Here is a 17756-nt window from a genome sequence, read left to right on the forward strand (position 1 = left end):
CCGTTATCTTGTTGAAACGCCCCTCGAGATTGGCTGGGACGGCCAGGTCATGTGCCTCTGCTTGCTGGCACGTCGATACTAGTAGTAACTGCATGCCACATGCTTCCACCAAGATCATGGCAATCACATGCGATTCCGGACGTCGATCGTTGAACGCCATCACGTGAAGGTTCCTACAGTCGAGTCTTCATCAGTCGCTGCTCACTACTAAGCTCAGCGCCACACACTATGCTCTGAGAGGACCTCGAGCCCAGTCCAATTCGCCACCACCGTCGTCAACAATTCGGATTCACTCAAGGAGCTTGACACGTGCGGCGAACAGTGAATACCCCCGAAGCTGGACGAGCAATTGAGTGACTGCTCCGGGTTCACGCCAATTTTCACCTGCTTGCAGAGGTATAAGTAGTTGTGGTGCCCTCATCTTCACGCTCGTCTTCTTTGCACAAGAACTCCGGCGATCTGGGTCCGATGGCATTGCCATGTCAATATAGCACTTGCTGCTATGTGATGGGGTGAGTCTGCCTCAAGGATCGTCAGTCGTGTGATGGTCCTCTGTTCCAGTAACCTCTCTATTGGACCTGTTCATGTCTTCATCGAGTAGAACTAGGTCTCTATGTGGCCGCCTTTCCCTCATCGTACATCGTGGGTATCAATCATGCTCCGTCGGTTCCAGTCCCAGCATCCAAATAATCCTCCCTCTCCGCAGCCTCATACTCCTGCACCGCCCCCAACACCACCTCCTTCGCCTCATCAAACTCCCCCAACCCCTCCGCAAACGGCGCCTCTTTCTTATACTGCTCCAAATACGCATTCCTCTTCCGCATCTTATCATACTGCGTCATAATTCTCCTGAACAGCGTCGCTATACTGGTATGATTCGCGAGCATCAGCCCACTCACACGATTCGTGTTCTGCAAATATGGTGATTTCTTGGTCAACGCGACTTGAATCGAGGCGGGACCCCAGGGGATGAAATTCGCCATTTTGCGCTCCCGTATGCGGAGGAGGGATTTGTGCACGTCGGTGGGATCGGCTTCGCCTTGGATGATGTTGAGGATGGAGAGGTAGCAGGAGGATTTGGAGGGCACGATGCTGACCATTCGGTTCTTGGGCTGCAGCAATCTGCGCATGACGTCCAAGACGGTGGTTTTGCGGACTGTGCGCGCCTGCTCGACGTTATCGCCTGTGAAGGGCGTGTAGGCGGTCATTAGGAAGTGGCAGCGCGGCGTCGGGATGAGGGAGGCGATGATGCCGACGAGGTCGTTGTGCATGTAGCCGGGTAGCGGAGGGTGGTTGTGGATGCGGACATGACGGTGGAGACCAGCTGGTTGGTTTGCTGAAAGGAGGGTTCTTGCACTCGTAGGCGTTCGCTGGCAATGCGGCTGAGGGCGCCATTGTCGAGCACGACGACGCTGTCGGCGTTTTGTGTGAGTCGGCGCAGAGCGAGGAGGCTGTTGTAGGGATTGACGACTACGTCGCCGCCGGTGTTGGTGTCGGGGAAGACGCTGTAGGTCTGGATGATTTTCTTTGGGAAGCGGTCGTTCATCCGCTCGAGGAGGTAGCTGCCCAGTCCTGAGCCCGTGCCGCCTGCTATTGAGTGTAGTAGCATGAAGCCTTCCAGGGAGTCGCTGCCGTCTGCTTCTCGATCAATCATGTCGAATATCTCCTCCTGCACCCTCTCTCCCGCACTATACCCCGCCGCCCAGTTGTTGCCCGCACCGGATCCCTGCTCTCCAACGAAGAAGTTCTCTGGATTGTATATGTTCTTGTACGGACCCGTCTGTATGGCGTTCACTACTCTCGGCTCTAAATCGACAAGGATGGCGCGGGGTATGTAACGAGTGTCGTCAGACTGGTAGAAGAAGACATCTTTGCGGTCGCCGATCGACACTGACGGGTCAGAAGCGAAGTCCTCAAGGTTGCCGTCGCGCGAAATGCCGTGCTCTACGCAGAGCTGCTGCCAAAATTGCGCGCCGATGTTGTTGCCGCATTGGCCGGCCTGGATGGTTATGATCTCTCGCGGCATTTTCAGTGCATCTTTGAGTAGTGTACAGGTCAGGCGCAGAGATCTCACTTAGGCCAGAGTGTCCGTCGGGCAGTAGTGTGCTGTTGTATCTTGGTGCGGAAGTGGTCGCGATAATTTGGAGGGGTTGTGCCAATGAACTCGTCTAAAACGCGCTGCTTTGGAGGTGACGCGACTCACACGGAAATACGACAACGCTAAATCCTGGGGAATGCTTTCGTTTCGATTCTACCCAGATATGCTTCCTCTCTGCTTCTATGCGCTTTCCCGTATATTGCGTGCAATAACTTCATCGTCGCTGGCATAATCATCGGCTGCGACAAGCCCAATCTTTGACGCCAATGAGGCTATGTGTCCAAGGATCGTGACACGCTCGCTCTCCTCTTCAGCGCCGCCTCATCCAGCTTCAACGCCTGCTTCACTGTTTCCGGGAACTTCTTCATGAATCTTCCGCCGAATATGAAGATCAGACACCACAACCAGACCGTTGTCATCCACTGCCTCAGTGTGACGCGTGCCAGTTTCTGCTTCTCTGAGTCCCAATTGTTCGCGATCTCGTTGAACATCTTTGGATCGTCCGTAATGACTCCATCAAAGTCCTGCTGAATGCACCATCTCATCAGGTTGGCATCATTGACTGTCCAGGACAATATAGGTCTGCCGCTGGCTTTGACGTCCCTGATCCAGCGCTTGCCGGTAAGAGGAGCGAGTATCGCACGTTGTAGCATATTGAAGGAGACATTGGGCGCCTGCAGGTATTGCCGTGACATATCGGTGGAGAAAGTAATGTGTGTAATCGCGAAGTCAGGTAAGTATTTCCGACACAAGGGCAGGAACTTTGCGGCCCAGACGCCGAGGACTATTCTCTGCTCCCATGCCTTTGCTGGGTGGGGTGCTGCTGCAATTGTTTCCGCGATGAGGCGCATCACTTTGTCGGCATCATTGTCCAGTTTGATGTCCAGGAGTAGCCAAATATGTGATTGCGCGGGTTGCGCCAGGTACTCAAGAAGTTCACTTAGTCGTGGCATTGGCTGCGGAGGCTCGCGAATGGTTCGTAGAGCCGAGATGTCGTCCCATGTGCAATCAACGACTTTATCTTTGCGGTTGAAACAGCGCTTGAGATCTGGGTCCTGGAAGAAATACGGTCAGCTGTGGCAGCCGACTTGAGATTCCGGCACAACTTACGTGGCATAGCACAACCACATCGTCCTTAGTAAGATGGATGTCAGTCTCCAGCGCATGTGTCCCCGCCGCCACTGCCTCCGCGAAGGATTTCATAGTATTCTCCGGCCATGCTGCTTTGTATCCTCTATGTGATATCGTCTGGGGAAGCCGGCGACCCTTCGTATCCTGGCGAGCTCGTATCCATGTCGCTTGTAGCAAGTCAGCCAACTGTGTTGCTCGTGCGAGAGATCTCGTTCAACAAGGCAATTCTCGGGGACTGTAAGCGAATGCGCTTTACCTTCTGGTATATTAATCAACGATCTGCTTGGCAGGATGTCGTCTGAGTCTATTACTTCGGTCTTGGAACCATTTTGTGGCAGAAGAGGCTTCTTCTCCTCTGGTGAGGCAAGAAAACCTGGCATGTTGAAATACTTGTCGACTTTGTGAGCAATCCCAAAGGATGACAACTTCTTCCCCTCAAGACGTCTATGATGTGGACCGGAAACGCGACGCCATCCGCACCAACTCAATTCGCCCGTTGGCCACGCGGACAAGTAACTTCCAACACTGCTACCGCGTGGGAAGTAGGCACTGCGAAGCATGCAAGGGTCGAGCGATGTAAGTAGTAAGCTCGTCAGCAGAGGGTACCGTTCAGCCCACTTAAGCCCGCCTTTCGTTCGCAATCGTAACCTAATGAGCAGTTGGTTGTGACGTTCCGAGGTTCCAGAAGACCTGGAGAGTCCGGCGTTACCGAAGGTCAGTTGATGGCCTTGAAAGAAGCGCCATCCCGCGAATTAGGCGCATGAATCAAGCAACAACAAGCCACACATTCCTCGTGGGCCATCTCGTGGCTCCGCACTGGCCGAATGAGCATGAAATGGCTTGCATCGAGAGTTCGAATCTGGCTCAAAACACGGCAGAGAGACGTCAGATGCAGCAAGAGGCGGCGAAAGCGTTGCTCGATGTGGGCAAAGGGAGAATCGGAGACCCTGGATTGGGGTTTAGCTGGAGCCTCGAACGTCGGATGTGCTTCTTTCCGTTTCAGCGATGCATGAAAATTGCATTGCAGGAACGAGGAAAGTGCATGTCAAAATTTGTGACAGGTACTCTTTTCGATCCAGCTGTCAAGAATACCTAGGTAAGAAGCTGCTATTGACGAGCGTTTGCCGTTGGCCTAGGCATAGTGGGTATCGTCAAGCAGACACCTTCAGATATTCCGGTCCTGCCTGAACCGCAACGACGGGCAAGCACTGTATGAAACAAGATGCCGTTTGGAGCTTAGACGTTTATGCGAGACTTCTCCGTTCCAAGGTTCCCAAGACGAGACGTCGTTTCTCCTACACATCTCTCGCGAAGTAATCCATCGCGGCAAGTCACGTCACATTTCGTCGCGAAGACAGATCGCGACCAAAGGTCTCAGCTTTTCAGGCTGCGCTCGTACACATTCCTACAACTTTTGGATATCTGAGTTATCTCGTTCCATCAAAATGCCTCAAAGCCTGGCCTGCTTCTGCCCATCCGAGCGTAGTCACTTCTGAGCACCCATATCCACGACGCAGCGAATGCAGTCACCTGCGTGCATGTCATGGAAGGCATCGTTGATCTTGTCGAGTGGTTGACGGTGGGTGATGAATTCATCGACCTTCAGTTTGCCATCTTGCCAGTCCTTGACAAGACCTGGTAGCTGTGTGCGGCCCTTGACACCACCGAAGGCACAACCTTTCCAGACGCGTCCAGTGACGAGTTGGAAGGGTCGTGTTGAAATCTCAGCACCAGCCGGCGCAACACCAATGATGATCGACTGGCCCCATCCTTTGTGGCAGGCCTCGAGTGCTGCTCGCATTACCTGGACGTTGCCTGTGCAGTCAAAGGTATAGTCGCATCCACCATCCGTCATCTCAATCAGCTTCTCCTGCACCGACTGCTTGCCCAGCTTAGTCGGGTTGACAAAGTCAGTCGCACCAAACTTCTTGCCCCATTCCTCTTTCTTGTCATTCACATCCACAACGATGATCTTGCCCGCGCCATTCTTGACCGCGCCCTGGATGACCGACAGACCAACGCACCCTGCTCCAAAGACGGCAACATTGCTGCCCTTCTCGACCTGCGCAGTGATCACAGCAGCACCGTAACCCGTGGTGATGCCGCATCCAAGCAAGCAGGTACGATCCATGGCCGCGGACTTATCGATGGCTACAACCGAGATGTCGGCGACGACGGTGTATTGCGAGAAGGTGGAGGTGCCCATGAAGTGGAGGAGGTCCTTGCCCTTGCACTTGAAGCGCGAGGTGCCGTCTGGCATGACGCCTTTGCCTTGCGTGGCTCGGATCTTGCCGCACAGGTTGGTCTTGCCGGACTTGCAGAATTTGCATTCTTTGCATTCCGGGGTGCTGGCTGAAGTTAGTCTTGGGTCTCGGTGGATTCGAGGCATAGCTGACTAGAGGGCGACAACGTAGTCGCCTGGCTTGACCGAGGTCACGCCTTCGCCAACAGACTCGACGATGCCAGCTCCCTCGTGTCCCAGGACGATTGGGAAAGCGCCCTCAGGATCCTTGCCGGAGAGCGTATATGCATCTGCCATATGATCAATACTCTTCCACTTCTCTGCAAAGCTTGCGGCCTACCAGTATGGCAGACTCCAGTGTAGTGGATCTGAATGCGGACTTCGTGCTCTTTGGGAGGTGCCACTTCGATATCTTCGATGGTGAGGTCCTTGCCGGCTTCCCACGCAACGGCGGCCTAAGAGCGTGGTGAGAAACGTAGTTATTGAGTCGAGCGCATTGCACAAACCTTGCAGGTGATAGTCTAAAGATTCTTGATCAGCTTATGCTCGGGATGATGGACTATACGCCTGGCTCACCTTTCCTACGGTATCTGAAGACATCGTTATTTCGTTCTGATCAGATGTTTAGCAGCAATGATATTTCTTGAATGAAATGGAAGAAGTCACAGTCACGAACGCGCTCACCGGAAAAGTGATGTATAGCAAAGCGTCAGTAGTGGGGGAAATAATTTCCAGTGGTGTTCATGAGGGGCTCAGAGTGATCTCCAATGATATCAGGACCGTATTGAGCACGAGAGTTCCGGGCACCGGTAGCAAACCCGATAATGGTCCCTTCTCGAGTTCCCGCACGAAAACGCGCCGAAGATTGCGGGTTTGGAATTGCCAGTGCACAGAGACAAGTGGCCGTGGGGCTTGCGGATGATGGTGAGGTTCTCGTTATGTGGAGCAGCGGCAGTCTGGATCGTCTTGCTCAATTCGGAGATCCGGAGCGACTTCGACAAGCAATCTGAAGCGCGTTCGTGTTGCGCTTCCATACTTCATGCTCCAAACCTGGACAGTCAGCGCGTCGCAGCTTATTTTGCTACGCGGTACATCGTAAGACTATACGTGATAGGGTTCGTTGGTCTTTGTGCAGGCTTGGAAGACACCGAGCGAATGCCTTACAAAGGTGCCGCCTTCGTGAGTCTCACACGCAAGTTCTGCCTACGTCGACAGCTGTATCTGCAGAGGGACGAAGTCTATGGTATCCAGATCGGACGAGGGAAGCCGTCGTCTTGGCCAGATGGGCATAAGGCCGCCTGTCACTGCAGTCATTTTTCGAATTGCCTCTACCAGAGTCCTCTGACGTCCGCGCAAGATTTCGTATGGCGAGGCGGATGCACAGGAGTTGGAAGACCTCAATTGTTGTACATGGGAAGAGCTGTTAAGAACCGGATATCAGACAGCGAAACTGCCCACTACCGGCCTCCTGCGCCTCCTTGCATCGCAAGAGCGTTCTGCTCCTGGAACCGCGCTCCTATCCGTTCGCCTGCTTTCGTTTTTTTATCAACACATCGGAACACGCAGCCTTCTTCTCGGGCGATGAGCGACTTGGTTGTGAAGTCGTTGACACAGTCGTCGAAACACCGCTGGACGAGGGTGGCGTATGTCTGGGCGTCCCTGGTCAGTGCTGGACACGGTGCTGCAGGGACGGGAAGCGTACACCCATGAACTCCTTCATCTGCTTTGCCTCCAGTCGCCTCTGTAGCTCCTGCTGCTCTTTGGGGTTCAAGCTGTGATTCTGCGTCAGTGCTAGTCTGCGTTCTTGACATAGCTTCCTACCCATCCATGATGCTGCTCGAGAGAGTGGTCTGTTGGCTAGAATGCTATGTGATCTGCTGCGAAGAAGATGATTGCGCGTTCGGAGCCGGGCTGACCACACAATTGTGACGACTAAGATGGATGGTGAAATTGTGAGATTGATAGCTCGCCCGAAGATGTCTCGCGACCAGAAAAGTTGCGGCCATGCATTCGAAATTCCTTCGGCTAAGCTTCTGCACTCGGTCTATCTCACGAGCCAATCACGACGCGACAGCAAACATCGCTTTTGAACCGTCATGATCTCAGTTTCCACATCGCTTTTTCTTTACCGTTGTTCAGAGCAGTACGTTCTATGCATCTGCTTCTCATTCGACATGGAGAGACAGAGCATAATGTCGCTGGCCTTCTGGCCGGCGTGACGGACTCAAAGTTGACTAACCATGGCGTATTGCAAACACAACGGCTGGGCAAATTCCTGACCACAAATCGAAAGCTGCACTTCACGCAGATCTTCACTTCAGACTTGCAGCGAGCATGGATGACCGGCGATGAGGTTAGAAAAGCCCAGCAAGCGGAGTATGGCACATCCAAAGCGGTCACAGAAGTGGTCAAGCTCGAATTGCTCCGAGAGCAGGACTTTGGGTCCCTTGAACTTGTTCCTTGGGCATCAAAACGAGACGATGACCCTCTGACGGTCAAGGTGCCGAGCGACACAGATCCGGACTTTAAGCCAAAGGAGACCAAGGAGCAAATGCGCAAGCGGGCTGATACATTTTTGGACGACTACTTCTCCCCATTACTGGCCGTGGACTCGGAGGAAGAGACCGTGGCAATCGTCTCGCATGGACTGTTCCTCTCAGCACTCTGGCGTGCTTTGCTGAGTCGCTTCACGACCAGCAGCATCACACTTGGACCCGAAATTGGCCCGCAATCACCTGGTCGGCCTCTCGAATATATTGGAGCTTGGTCAAACACTGGCTACTTGGAGCTAGAGGTCAATGGTCAGAAGCGTGATGTATCAAGTGACGATGGCGCATCCAGTGCGCCTGAGTACAAGGACCACTCGCTGAAGGTCCTTGCCATCAATCGCCGAGATCACCTCAACAACCTGAAAAGGACGCGAGGTGTTGGCTCAGCCACGCACGATCCACGGCAACAGTCGATCGCCGGCTTCTTTAAACGACCCAAGACGTGACAGCATGCCTGCCAACTCAGTATATCGCCCCGGTCGAAGGGTATTCTCGAAAATGGCAGACGGCTCATGACTCAGGGGTCTCTAACAAAGGTCACAGCCAGTCGAGAGCTAGTCACGCACTTTTCTGGGGCGACGTTAACGGCCAGCCTGTTTCAGACGGCACAATTTCACAAGATCAACATTCTGTAAGTCAGTGACACCCTTTCCCTTTCTTGAACCGCCTCGATCTCAAGGATGAAACACAATTTCACAGACCTGATCTGAATTCCAAAATACTGTGGACCAATAAATTGTAACCAACTGCTGTCTGACACAACTCGACTCTGCTTTTATCTTGCTGGTTTCACTCTGTGGGCACTAAGCTGACGATGGCGAAAAGTAAAAGGCTGAACCTGTGTTGCTCTGGCGATGAAGCGGACAATACCATGATGGGAAGAACACCGTCCAGCGATCCTATAATTTCATCATCGGGATGCTCGAAGATGCACAGCCTCAAACATACTGCTGTGGCAGAACTGTCCGTAATGGATCGCCCCGTCGACCAGCAACAAATGCTATTGTGACATGGCGAGTAGCTGCTGATCCCACCATTGGTTGTGTAGTAGAGAACGACCATGCAGGCGAGGACCTCGACGACTACTTATACCTTGTTACCAACTTCAACGACCGAAGCAACCCGAGAACGATCACTTCACTGACTCAGGCAAGGGGTAGTCACTGTTCTTTGCATGACTTCAAGTCTGCTCCTGCTTCGGTTTGGTTCATGTCATTGAATGTGGCCTCTGATCCTGATCTGATACGGAGCTTGATACATCTATATTATAGGGGTGGTGGCCATCTGTAAGCCGAGCTCCAATGCGTCATGCGCTTTGTCAGTTATTCCCAAACGGAATATCCGAGTTCGTCTTCGCATCCGCCACCTTGTCCAGCATGCCGTCGTCCTGCTGAGGCACACCGACGTCATTGGCCACCTGGTTCACCTCTGTTCGCCGCCGTCAGCATTATGAGCTTACTCAACTTGCAGCAACAGCAGACGACGGGAGGCGAAGCAGGAGCACATTTTTATACAACAGCCACTGTCCGCTGAGCATGATGCACCGATGGCTGGGACGTGCCAGCTGAGTCGGAGGCAGATGAGGAAAGAGACACTCACTGTCGTTGACATCTCCATCGGCCTTCCCCTCGACCTGGTTGCCTGGCTGGGCGTCCTTGTTGAGCTTGTCGTTGAGCTTCTGCTCGACTTTGCCCATAATGTTCGACATCTTTCAGGAGTTGGTCGGGTATTCGAACCGGGTGGGTGGTGCTAGGAGTTCTGAACGTGTGGGGAGATGACAGGCTAATTCTACAGTATCTCGTGGCTATTGTTGTGGTTCGAAGAGCAGTTGCTCAGACCGGGCACAGGCAGTACTTATACACCCACCGCTGCGTGCAACCTTGGATCTCAATCCCTACCAAGCCTCTCGTGCTTGAAGCTTGACATTGCTTGACCAGAAAGCTTATGATACCCAAAATCAGGTTTCGCCTGATGAACTTCTGCAAAGATGCGTCATGAACCCTCAAAGAGGGAACTTTGTGATCGAGTTACCATATAGATCGATGCATGAGGTGGTACGTAAGCCCTAACAAACTCGGATTCTTGCTGCACGTCAGTGGAAAGGCAAACCTGCATGCCCGAAGTATACCATAACCTCTTGCCGTAGAATGGAAGTTTCTTGGTATCAACACCACATACCTACCTCTGCCTCCGATGCTAGTCACTGCTCCTACTGCAAGACTTGCAGATGAACGTAGAGCATGGCACACTAGTCGCTCCTCCTGAGGCCTTTCCTTAAGAGATGGCAAACACCAGAACGAACACGAGTACCTGGACTCAAACCAGGATCCTCGAGACCTGCACCGATCCCATGCCAACGCGGTGAGTAGGTGAGCAGGAGACGAGCATGACTCTCGGTGTACTAGACCAGATCGTACCGCGCTATGAGCTGAAGAAGAGTAGATTGAGCTAATTGACGACACAAATCTCAGCCTGTCTCGGACGTATTCATATCCTCTGATTTAGATAGGGTCTGTACATGAGTCCTAGCAGGCTTCACGTTCATCGAGGTCCACCAGTGACAGGCGATAAGTCACACATGTTCGCAGAGTCGCGAATCAGACACATTCAAATGACGCCAGTTGAACCACCCCAAGACTGCAAAAAGAGAAGGAGATGATACTAACAGCATCTTGATGCGAACAGGGGTCTCCGAGATGAAGCTCTAGTCCTAAGATCCCACATCAGGTTCTGCTTGGCCTTGGGTGAAGCTTCTCTCGGTGTGTTGGGCCGATACACTATGCTATGAAAAGTGCGCTGGAAAATTGCGTCGGATGATGGACGAATTCCAGACTAATGCGGTACATATACCTACCTCCCAATTGTCAATGGACGGAGCCTTAGTCTGCCTGCCTTCACACCCGCCAGCCCTCCAGCTTCCTCAATAGACTCCCATCCGCAAAGTCACTGTTGGGCGTCATATCGACCAGGGGCTGCCCTGGCCGAGCACCTGCCACACCTCTGCCAGTGCCTCTGCCTCCCTGAGCGCGCTGCGTGGCGTGCCGTGATAGCAGACCCTGCCCTGTAAATGCTTGATCCGAATCTTCACAAATTGGTAGCGGGTCGTGTTGTCCAGCAGGGCCTGAAGTTGTAAAAGCGTGGGCGGCGAGCAAGCCTCTGCCTGTGAAAGCTGTATCGTGTGCCGGTGCATGCAGCGGCTGACCTGGAACACCAGGCTGTGCGGCTGTATGCATTGGGTACGAGCTCGGCGGCGCCGCAGCAGGGTGCCCTCGACGCACAGTGCCAGATCTTTTGGGACTTGTTGAAACTCCGCCATGCGTTACATCTGATGCACCTCGTCGATGCCTTGCGTCCGTGCTTCTTCTGCCCAAACCACCATTGCCATCATCAGAACCGCCACTTCCCGCAGCAAGCATGTCAAAGTCCAGCAAAGGCTTAAAGCTGCCCAATTGGTACGGCACCGTATCAGCACTTGCACTTGTACCCGGCCGTTTCAGGTGGGCCGCTCTGTCACCAAGCACTTCGCCTGTGCCCGCTTGCGGCACTTTTCCTTCGCCCAGAACATTGACAAGATACCAGCTTCGCCAGCCATGCACAGCCGCATACCATTGATCAGCTACCTCTTTCGTCCCAGAACAGAAGAAATGCGCAAAGTTCGCACCATGAGCTTCGAGAAACATTGCGCTCTTTTGCTGCGATTTGACTGCGAAGATAGTCTTCTTTGGTGGCTTCAAACGCTTGATCAGCTTTCTTGTCGGCGCGTACAGGTCAAAGTCGGAAAGGTGGCAAATGTTCGTGCTCTCCAGTCCAGACTCGTTCTTGGAAATCGTGACTTGTCCGTCTTCGCGCAGCCGTACCCAACGTTTGTCCCACCGGCCGGGTCGGGAGGCGTAGTACATCTGGAGCGTGATATCGCGGCCTGCTTTGGTCGGGACGTCCTTGAAGTCCAGACCATGGAGCTTGACCGTCGATTCTTCGTCGTCGTCACCGTTGCCAAGAATGAAGAGGTGATTCTGTGTGTCACTGTCCCAGGAGTTGAGCACGTCTCGAATTCGCTCGTAGCGTCGGAGAGGTCGCTCAAGGGCAAGAGCATCTGTAGTGAAGGATTCGAGCAGGGTGGCGGTGCGCGGGTCTGGAGCATTGGACAGCACTACCGATGCTGAGTTTAAAAGATCCTTGGCGGTCGTGGAAGTTGTGACAGGAAGAGTGATCTCAGAGGTATGGAATCGGACCCTTACACGTCGGTCGCCTGCGTTGACAGCGGAAAGGGGAGCGTCAAAGGCGGGAGCGGCAGCGAGAGTAGTTGTCGGTGGAACACTTTCGGGCGCGGCGACAGCGGCTGGGACCGTGGTGCTGTCTGGCACTTCAGCAGGAACCGGAACTGTCCGCTGCGCCGTTTCTGGCTCACTCCGCTGCCTCAGTCGTGCAAACTTCTGCTTGGGAGTGGCGGGGGACTGCTTCGTCGGCAGGGCAACTTCTTGCTCCGTACTCGCCTGTTTCGTAGTATCAGCGACACCCTGCTCCTCGCCTTTCGTCTCTCGCGGTGGTGAACGTCTTCTACGGCTCAGATCGGGCGCTGTTTGCCCAACCGCACGATTCTGTCTCTCGCTTTGTTTCTTCAGCCTATGCAAGCGGTCGTATTCTCCCTCCAAGATGAGCCGCGCTTCCTCTCGTGCTCTGTCGTATCTCTGGTCTGGTGGGTCGATCAGGGTCTGTTGTTGAGCGTGGCCATTCTGCCTGGATCGATCTCTATGCTGTGAATGTGGCACTTGTCCATGTTGTTGGATCCGCGTGACCGCGCCTAGATCCCTGTGCGCGTGAGAACCCTTCTTCTCGTGCCGATCACTTGAATACTGTGCTCGCTGGCTCGGACTTGTTGGTGTCGCGTGCTCGTCTTGAATCTTCGGCAATGGCGCCGAAGGAAGCGGAGGAGAAGTCACGTCTTTTATGGCATTGTTGCGCCGATAGCGTGAAGGTGCCCTCTTGACGCCCGAGTCGGCATGAGCGAAGGTCGAGGCTTTGGGCAGTGGTGGTGCTGCGGGTTGTTCGTGGTCAGACTGTGATGATAACGTCTGTAGTGTCGCTGCGCGCGCCCTCACTGTTCGGTACCGGGAGAATTTCGGAGGAGAAGTCGTCGTTGTGGTTGCCTCCATATCTGGAATATAGCCATTTGACGCTTCTGTACGGGCTTTGAGGACATCAACAGCAGGACGAAGAGTCGAAAAACTACAGAATCCTGCAGGAATTGCGCTTGTCTAAAGCACCTCGATCTGGTCACGGAGGGGCGCTCCATGTTTTGGAGGCGTCCCTAGAGAATGGTCTCTGCGTCTATCCGACGAGCCGAGAACACGGGCGGGCAAGGCCCTAGAACCTTGACGTTGATCTCTGCCAATCTGTGTGCGAATTGCAACACCAGAGTTTCGACCAATTTCGTGGATTCCGTCTTTGCTCCATCAACGGCGTTCGTCTTCCGTGCGAACTCATCGTTCAGACGGAGCTCTTGCCGAGCGAAGGCCGCGCTCGATGAATGCTTCGGCAGACTGCTGAAGACCGTGGACAGTATCCAGTGTTGCCAGAATGGGTAATATCAAAACACTCAATGCATGACGCAGCTTGGGTCCATCGCCGTGCGTTGATCATGCAGGTACAGGAGCTTGTCGGACTGACAACATCTGCAAGACTTCGGAGCAGTCGGTGTCATCAATTGAGTGATGAGTTTGCCTTCGAGAGGCCCGGCAGAGACACCTGGAAGACCGCAAGACCTGTGAGTCTGGAGGAATGTTCAGATATCTGGAGCCTAGGATATTACCTACTTGATCTCACGTCACTTCACCCTGCAATTGACCTCTTATGACCACTTCTATTCACCTTCGTCGCAAAACTGTGCCGGGCAGTCGCGCGTGAGATCAAAGATTGCAAGAAGAGAAAGAAAAGGCTTAAGCAGCACCCAGAACTGAACTAGGATCTCCTTGCGACAGCCACAGTATGTCTAGGACTGGCTGCAGCCAGAGACAGCTTCGCTCGATGTGTTCGCCGTTCACACTATGCTGATGAAATGTGTCGATCTTTGCTCATTCTAGGGCCGATTATTGGCAGTTGCAAATGTATATAGATTCGTACATATCTGGTCAAGTCACTGACGGAAGCAGTGACTGGAGCTATGCAGGGAAAGCACGATCCGAGGTCGCCGGGAAGGTGCAAAGGTGACATTGGGCAAGAGCTTGACGGAAAAAGCGCCGAAAGGTGCAGAAGGACCAAACATATAGCAAGGTTCTTGCCATTCGCACTGATGTACATAACTACAGGCCCCTCTGAGCTCATCTATTTACAACCTTCCCTCCTGGTGGCGGCCTGCCACCGATATTAATACTCCCACCCAACCAGTGAAGCACACCCAGCCATCCGGCCACTACACAAGCAATCCAATGTAGCCTGTACGCGTACGTCATCCCATAAACCGCTGCATATACCGCTAAAGCAAAGAATCCAACATTCGTAACAAGTCTCCCATAGCCAGTCCCAGCAGACCCTTTCTTACCTTTCTTCGCGATCCTCAGTCGCGGTACCATCTTTCCGCCGGCAAGTGTCTCGACCAACACGATGAACGGCGCAATGGCCAAGATGTTGTGGTGAGAGCCAAAGGCAGACAAGTATGGTACTGCCAGATTGTGCACCCAGACAATGAGGACTGGGAGATTCAGTGGCAGCACCCACAGCATCAAGATGAGCACAGCGTAGGTGTAGTTGAAGAAATTGGAGGCGTGTACGCTGATCGGTCTCGATGTGTAGAGCTGTGACAGTGCGCGTGTGGTCGTGGCGAGCTGTACCAGACAGGCAACCACGTATGCGAATGGATACGGAATAACGGTGGCGACAAGAAGGAGGAGTAAGACAGTGTTGATGAGGCGACGGCGAGGTGACGATGCGCTTAGTATCTGCAATGGTGGAAGCGTCGTATGAAGTGGCCGCTTCTCTTTGTGATTGCCGTCCTTCTCGTCGGAGGAGGATGGTGGCGACGGTCCAGGTCGAGATTGCGAGGTAGTGACTTGAGCATAAACCCGACTGGCACCCACGAACAAATGCAATATCCCCAAAACAAGAAAGTGAACACCCACGCAAGCGCCGACGCATATCAGCCCGGCCAACGGGACAAGAAACCAGAAGAACGAATCCTGGCTGCCAAGCAGCAAATCGTTCTTGTTGAAGTCGACCATAGTCGCATTGTCTTGCGCCGGCGAGGAGATACTGCCTGCTGTTGAGAAAGCCGTGGCGAAGAAGATCATGCTCAGAAGCAATACTGGCAGCGGGAGGCGCAAACTTTGTTCCAGTGCGTCTGAGAAGCCTATGAAGATTCCGGTGTTGTCATAGACACGAAATTGCTTGCGCAAAACCATCGCAACGACAAGAAGCGGAAAGACGGCAAAGATTGTTCGATAGCGCATGACGAGCTTGCCGAACGAACCTGGGAGGTCTGCATGTAGATGCACTTCGAGAGCACTGTTGCAGGTGCTGTCAGAGAAGATCTGGAAAGTGACTCCCTCAGCACCTGGTGTCGAGCCGTCCAGCAAAGGAGGCATGAACGGCGCGACGCCATGCAGGTTGATATCGCCTTCCTTGAAGTTGACAAAGTACTTGCTTTCGTGATGCGGCTGCTCAATGTATTGTCGGACTAGAGGTGTGAACATCTCGGCCTCATCGCCGCATCCATGTTGGCGGACTTTGAGCTTGTATGCGAGCAATGATGAGTGAAGCGCTGGGATGGTGATCTCGTTCACCATCGGTCGGGCTGGTGGTAGCTCGAACCCTTCGCCACCCAGAAGAAGTTTTGCTAGGTTTCCCGTGGACTTAGTAGTAGCAGATTCGATTGTGGCAAACTCGGCAAAGATCCAATTGTTACTGATCTCGGTCGCTTTATCTACAATGGCGACAAACTGGAAGTCTCGCAGATCTGCGGCGTCGTATCGGAGGTAGGTGAAAGGGATATGACGGTCGAAGGCATTTTGGGAAGTTCGTGTTGATGCTGGTAGCTGAATGCCATCGCCGGTTGGGCGCTTGCACGCCAGTCTCGTGGCAGCTGAGCCCCATTCGACTGATCGATCTGAATAGATGGCGAGTTCGAGTTGCCAGAAGGCAATGGGAATGTGCTGCAGAAAAGGACCTCAAGGTCTTCGCCGAATGTCCCCGGGGCATCTATGGCCACGTTGGTCAGAACTGACAGTATTCGCTGTCCGTGATGGGTGACGGCGGGTACTTGAAGCAGCTGTGTACTCGGCTGGTCCTGTGCACCAAGTTGTCGAATGGCTATGCTTGCATCTTTTTCGTTGGTCGAGCGGCCAAGCTTGAGTAAGACGTCGTGAGTCCTGCCGGCATCAAGCAAGTGCTTTGGAGTGTTAGATTCCAGCCCTGTGAGGAAGTGATTGCGGAAGACTCTCATCCGCTCTTCGCGTGGAATCGTCTGACCCGGCTTCCGCACATCCGAAATGTCGTACATGCATTTGATGATCGATTTCCGCATTTCGTCGGCCCATGTGATAGCAAGATGATCCATAGAAGTCCAAACACCTGGAATGCCGCTCGTGAAGACCGTGAAGCCATGGGATTCGGGAAGCAGGCTACTGACACTGGTATAGTCAGATGGAACGGTTGTGTCGCGTCCACCACCGGCGATGCTGATCAGTGTCGTTTGAGCCAGAGGATTCATGCCGTCTTCGTCCTGCAAGTAACTCGCTCGCCAGTAGTTGTTGATCTTATCGTACAAGCTGACCATATCTGCATCGAAAGCCACCGGAGGTCGAGCATGTGGCGTGCTCATCGTGATGATCGTATTGACGCTATTCGCCTGGTATTTGCTGGTGACCAGCACGGTTCTGGCCACAATGCCGCCCATGGAATGTCCAACCAGAATTACGGCATTTGGGTCCGGAAGATGCTTGCCGCCCTTCCTGCCCCGCACTGGATGGTGATAGAGGGAGAGGATGTATGCGATCGCCTCGTTGACATACTCTGCCTGGTCGATCAAGGTCTGTCCGTGGAACGCAGACAGATCCTCATTAAAATTAAGTGTAAAGAAGTCGAATGCTCTTTTGCCCTGCTCTGCTTCCTCCTTCGTCCGATCTTGGCCTTTCCAGTATCTAGCTCCTTCGCTGCTCAGGCTGCGAATTTGCTTGTAGCTGCCGGCGTTTCCCGGAATGAATAGTACTGGTGCGCCCCGTAGACCAAGATCGCCATTAGCTGCGTCGTACTGGTCGACACCTTCCTCGCGATACAGGTAGAGACCATACTTGGAGGCAAAGCGCGAGTATTCGCTATCGAAGCCCTCCATCTTGATGTACGTAGGCGTCATGAAGGACATACCGCAGCCTTGAGGATCCATCTGCAAGTTGACGAAAGAGTGTACTATGGCTGCGATCGAAAGGAAGGCAATGATCGTGGTGATCAAAGTAAGTGGCCGACATGACCACACCGACGGGACACGTCCATCTCGATGCTGTCCTTTCTGGAAGCCTCTAACGTCGGACAGATCGGTCGTTGTGAGGTTGTCGCTCGTCGGGGAGGCTGGCGAGCAGCCGCTTTCATGGGTATTTTTGGTAGGCTTCAGCAGCATCGTGCTGCGTCCGACCCTGCGTGGACCCAAGTCGAGTCGAGACGCAGCAGCTGAAGCCAAGCCAAGCTGCTGTCTTGACGTGAAAACAGAGCAACGTCGAGAGCGATAGCGAGATCAAAAGTGCACCTCTAT

General features: G+C 53.5%; 8 protein-coding genes across 8 annotated transcripts; 1 reads left to right on the plus strand and 7 right to left on the minus strand.

Annotated features, from left to right (window-relative positions):
* Positions 1-653: 653 nt before the first annotated feature.
* On the minus strand, positions 654-1130 carry AB675_7013 (Tubulin gamma chain; the record flags this gene model as incomplete). Its single annotated transcript, XM_018147348.1, has 1 exon — positions 654-1130. One exon carries the CDS (start codon positions 1128-1130, stop codon positions 654-656), a length of 477 nt encoding a protein of 158 aa, XP_018003309.1.
* Positions 1131-1207: 77 nt separating this feature from the next.
* Positions 1208-2026, minus strand: AB675_7014 (Tubulin gamma chain; the record flags this gene model as incomplete). The annotated part of the gene is made up of 1 exon (XM_018147349.1): positions 1208-2026. The coding sequence occupies one exon, from the start codon at positions 2024-2026 to the stop codon at positions 1208-1210; it is 819 nt and encodes a 272-aa protein (XP_018003500.1).
* Positions 2027-2370: 344 nt separating this feature from the next.
* On the minus strand, positions 2371-3609 carry AB675_7015 (Phosphatidylglycerol phospholipase C; the record flags this gene model as incomplete). Its single annotated transcript, XM_018147350.1, has 3 exons — positions 2371-3153; positions 3209-3396; positions 3486-3609. The coding sequence occupies 3 exons, from the start codon at positions 3607-3609 to the stop codon at positions 2371-2373; spliced, it is 1095 nt and encodes a 364-aa protein (XP_018003170.1).
* A 1106-nt stretch (positions 3610-4715) lies between these two features.
* Positions 4716-6071, minus strand: AB675_7016 (S-(hydroxymethyl)glutathione dehydrogenase; the record flags this gene model as incomplete). The annotated part of the gene is made up of 5 exons (XM_018147351.1): positions 4716-5577; positions 5626-5761; positions 5812-5926; positions 5978-5992; positions 6048-6071. The coding sequence occupies 5 exons, from the start codon at positions 6069-6071 to the stop codon at positions 4716-4718; spliced, it is 1152 nt and encodes a 383-aa protein (XP_018003368.1).
* Positions 6072-7623: 1552 nt separating this feature from the next.
* Positions 7624-8466, plus strand: AB675_7017 (putative phosphatase; the record flags this gene model as incomplete). Its single annotated transcript, XM_018147352.1, has 1 exon — positions 7624-8466. One exon carries the CDS (start codon positions 7624-7626, stop codon positions 8464-8466), a length of 843 nt encoding a protein of 280 aa, XP_018003563.1.
* Positions 8467-9338: 872 nt separating this feature from the next.
* AB675_7018 (uncharacterized protein) lies at positions 9339-9728 on the minus strand (the record flags this gene model as incomplete). The annotated part of the gene is made up of 2 exons (XM_018147353.1): positions 9339-9448; positions 9620-9728. 2 exons carry the CDS (start codon positions 9726-9728, stop codon positions 9339-9341), a joined length of 219 nt encoding a protein of 72 aa, XP_018003305.1.
* A 1186-nt stretch (positions 9729-10914) lies between these two features.
* AB675_7019 (uncharacterized protein) lies at positions 10915-13173 on the minus strand (the record flags this gene model as incomplete). The annotated part of the gene is made up of 1 exon (XM_018147354.1): positions 10915-13173. One exon carries the CDS (start codon positions 13171-13173, stop codon positions 10915-10917), a length of 2259 nt encoding a protein of 752 aa, XP_018003234.1.
* Positions 13174-14337: 1164 nt separating this feature from the next.
* Positions 14338-17624, minus strand: AB675_7020 (GPI inositol-deacylase; the record flags this gene model as incomplete). Its single annotated transcript, XM_018147356.1, has 2 exons — positions 14338-16164; positions 16221-17624. The coding sequence occupies 2 exons, from the start codon at positions 17622-17624 to the stop codon at positions 14338-14340; spliced, it is 3231 nt and encodes a 1076-aa protein (XP_018003350.1).
* Between the last annotated feature and the right edge of the window lie 132 nt (positions 17625-17756).

Source organism: Cyphellophora attinorum (genome assembly GCF_001299255.1).
Source record: "Cyphellophora attinorum strain CBS 131958 chromosome Unknown Contig5, whole genome shotgun sequence".
NCBI classification, from domain to species: Eukaryota; Fungi; Ascomycota; class Eurotiomycetes; order Chaetothyriales; family Cyphellophoraceae; genus Cyphellophora; species Cyphellophora attinorum.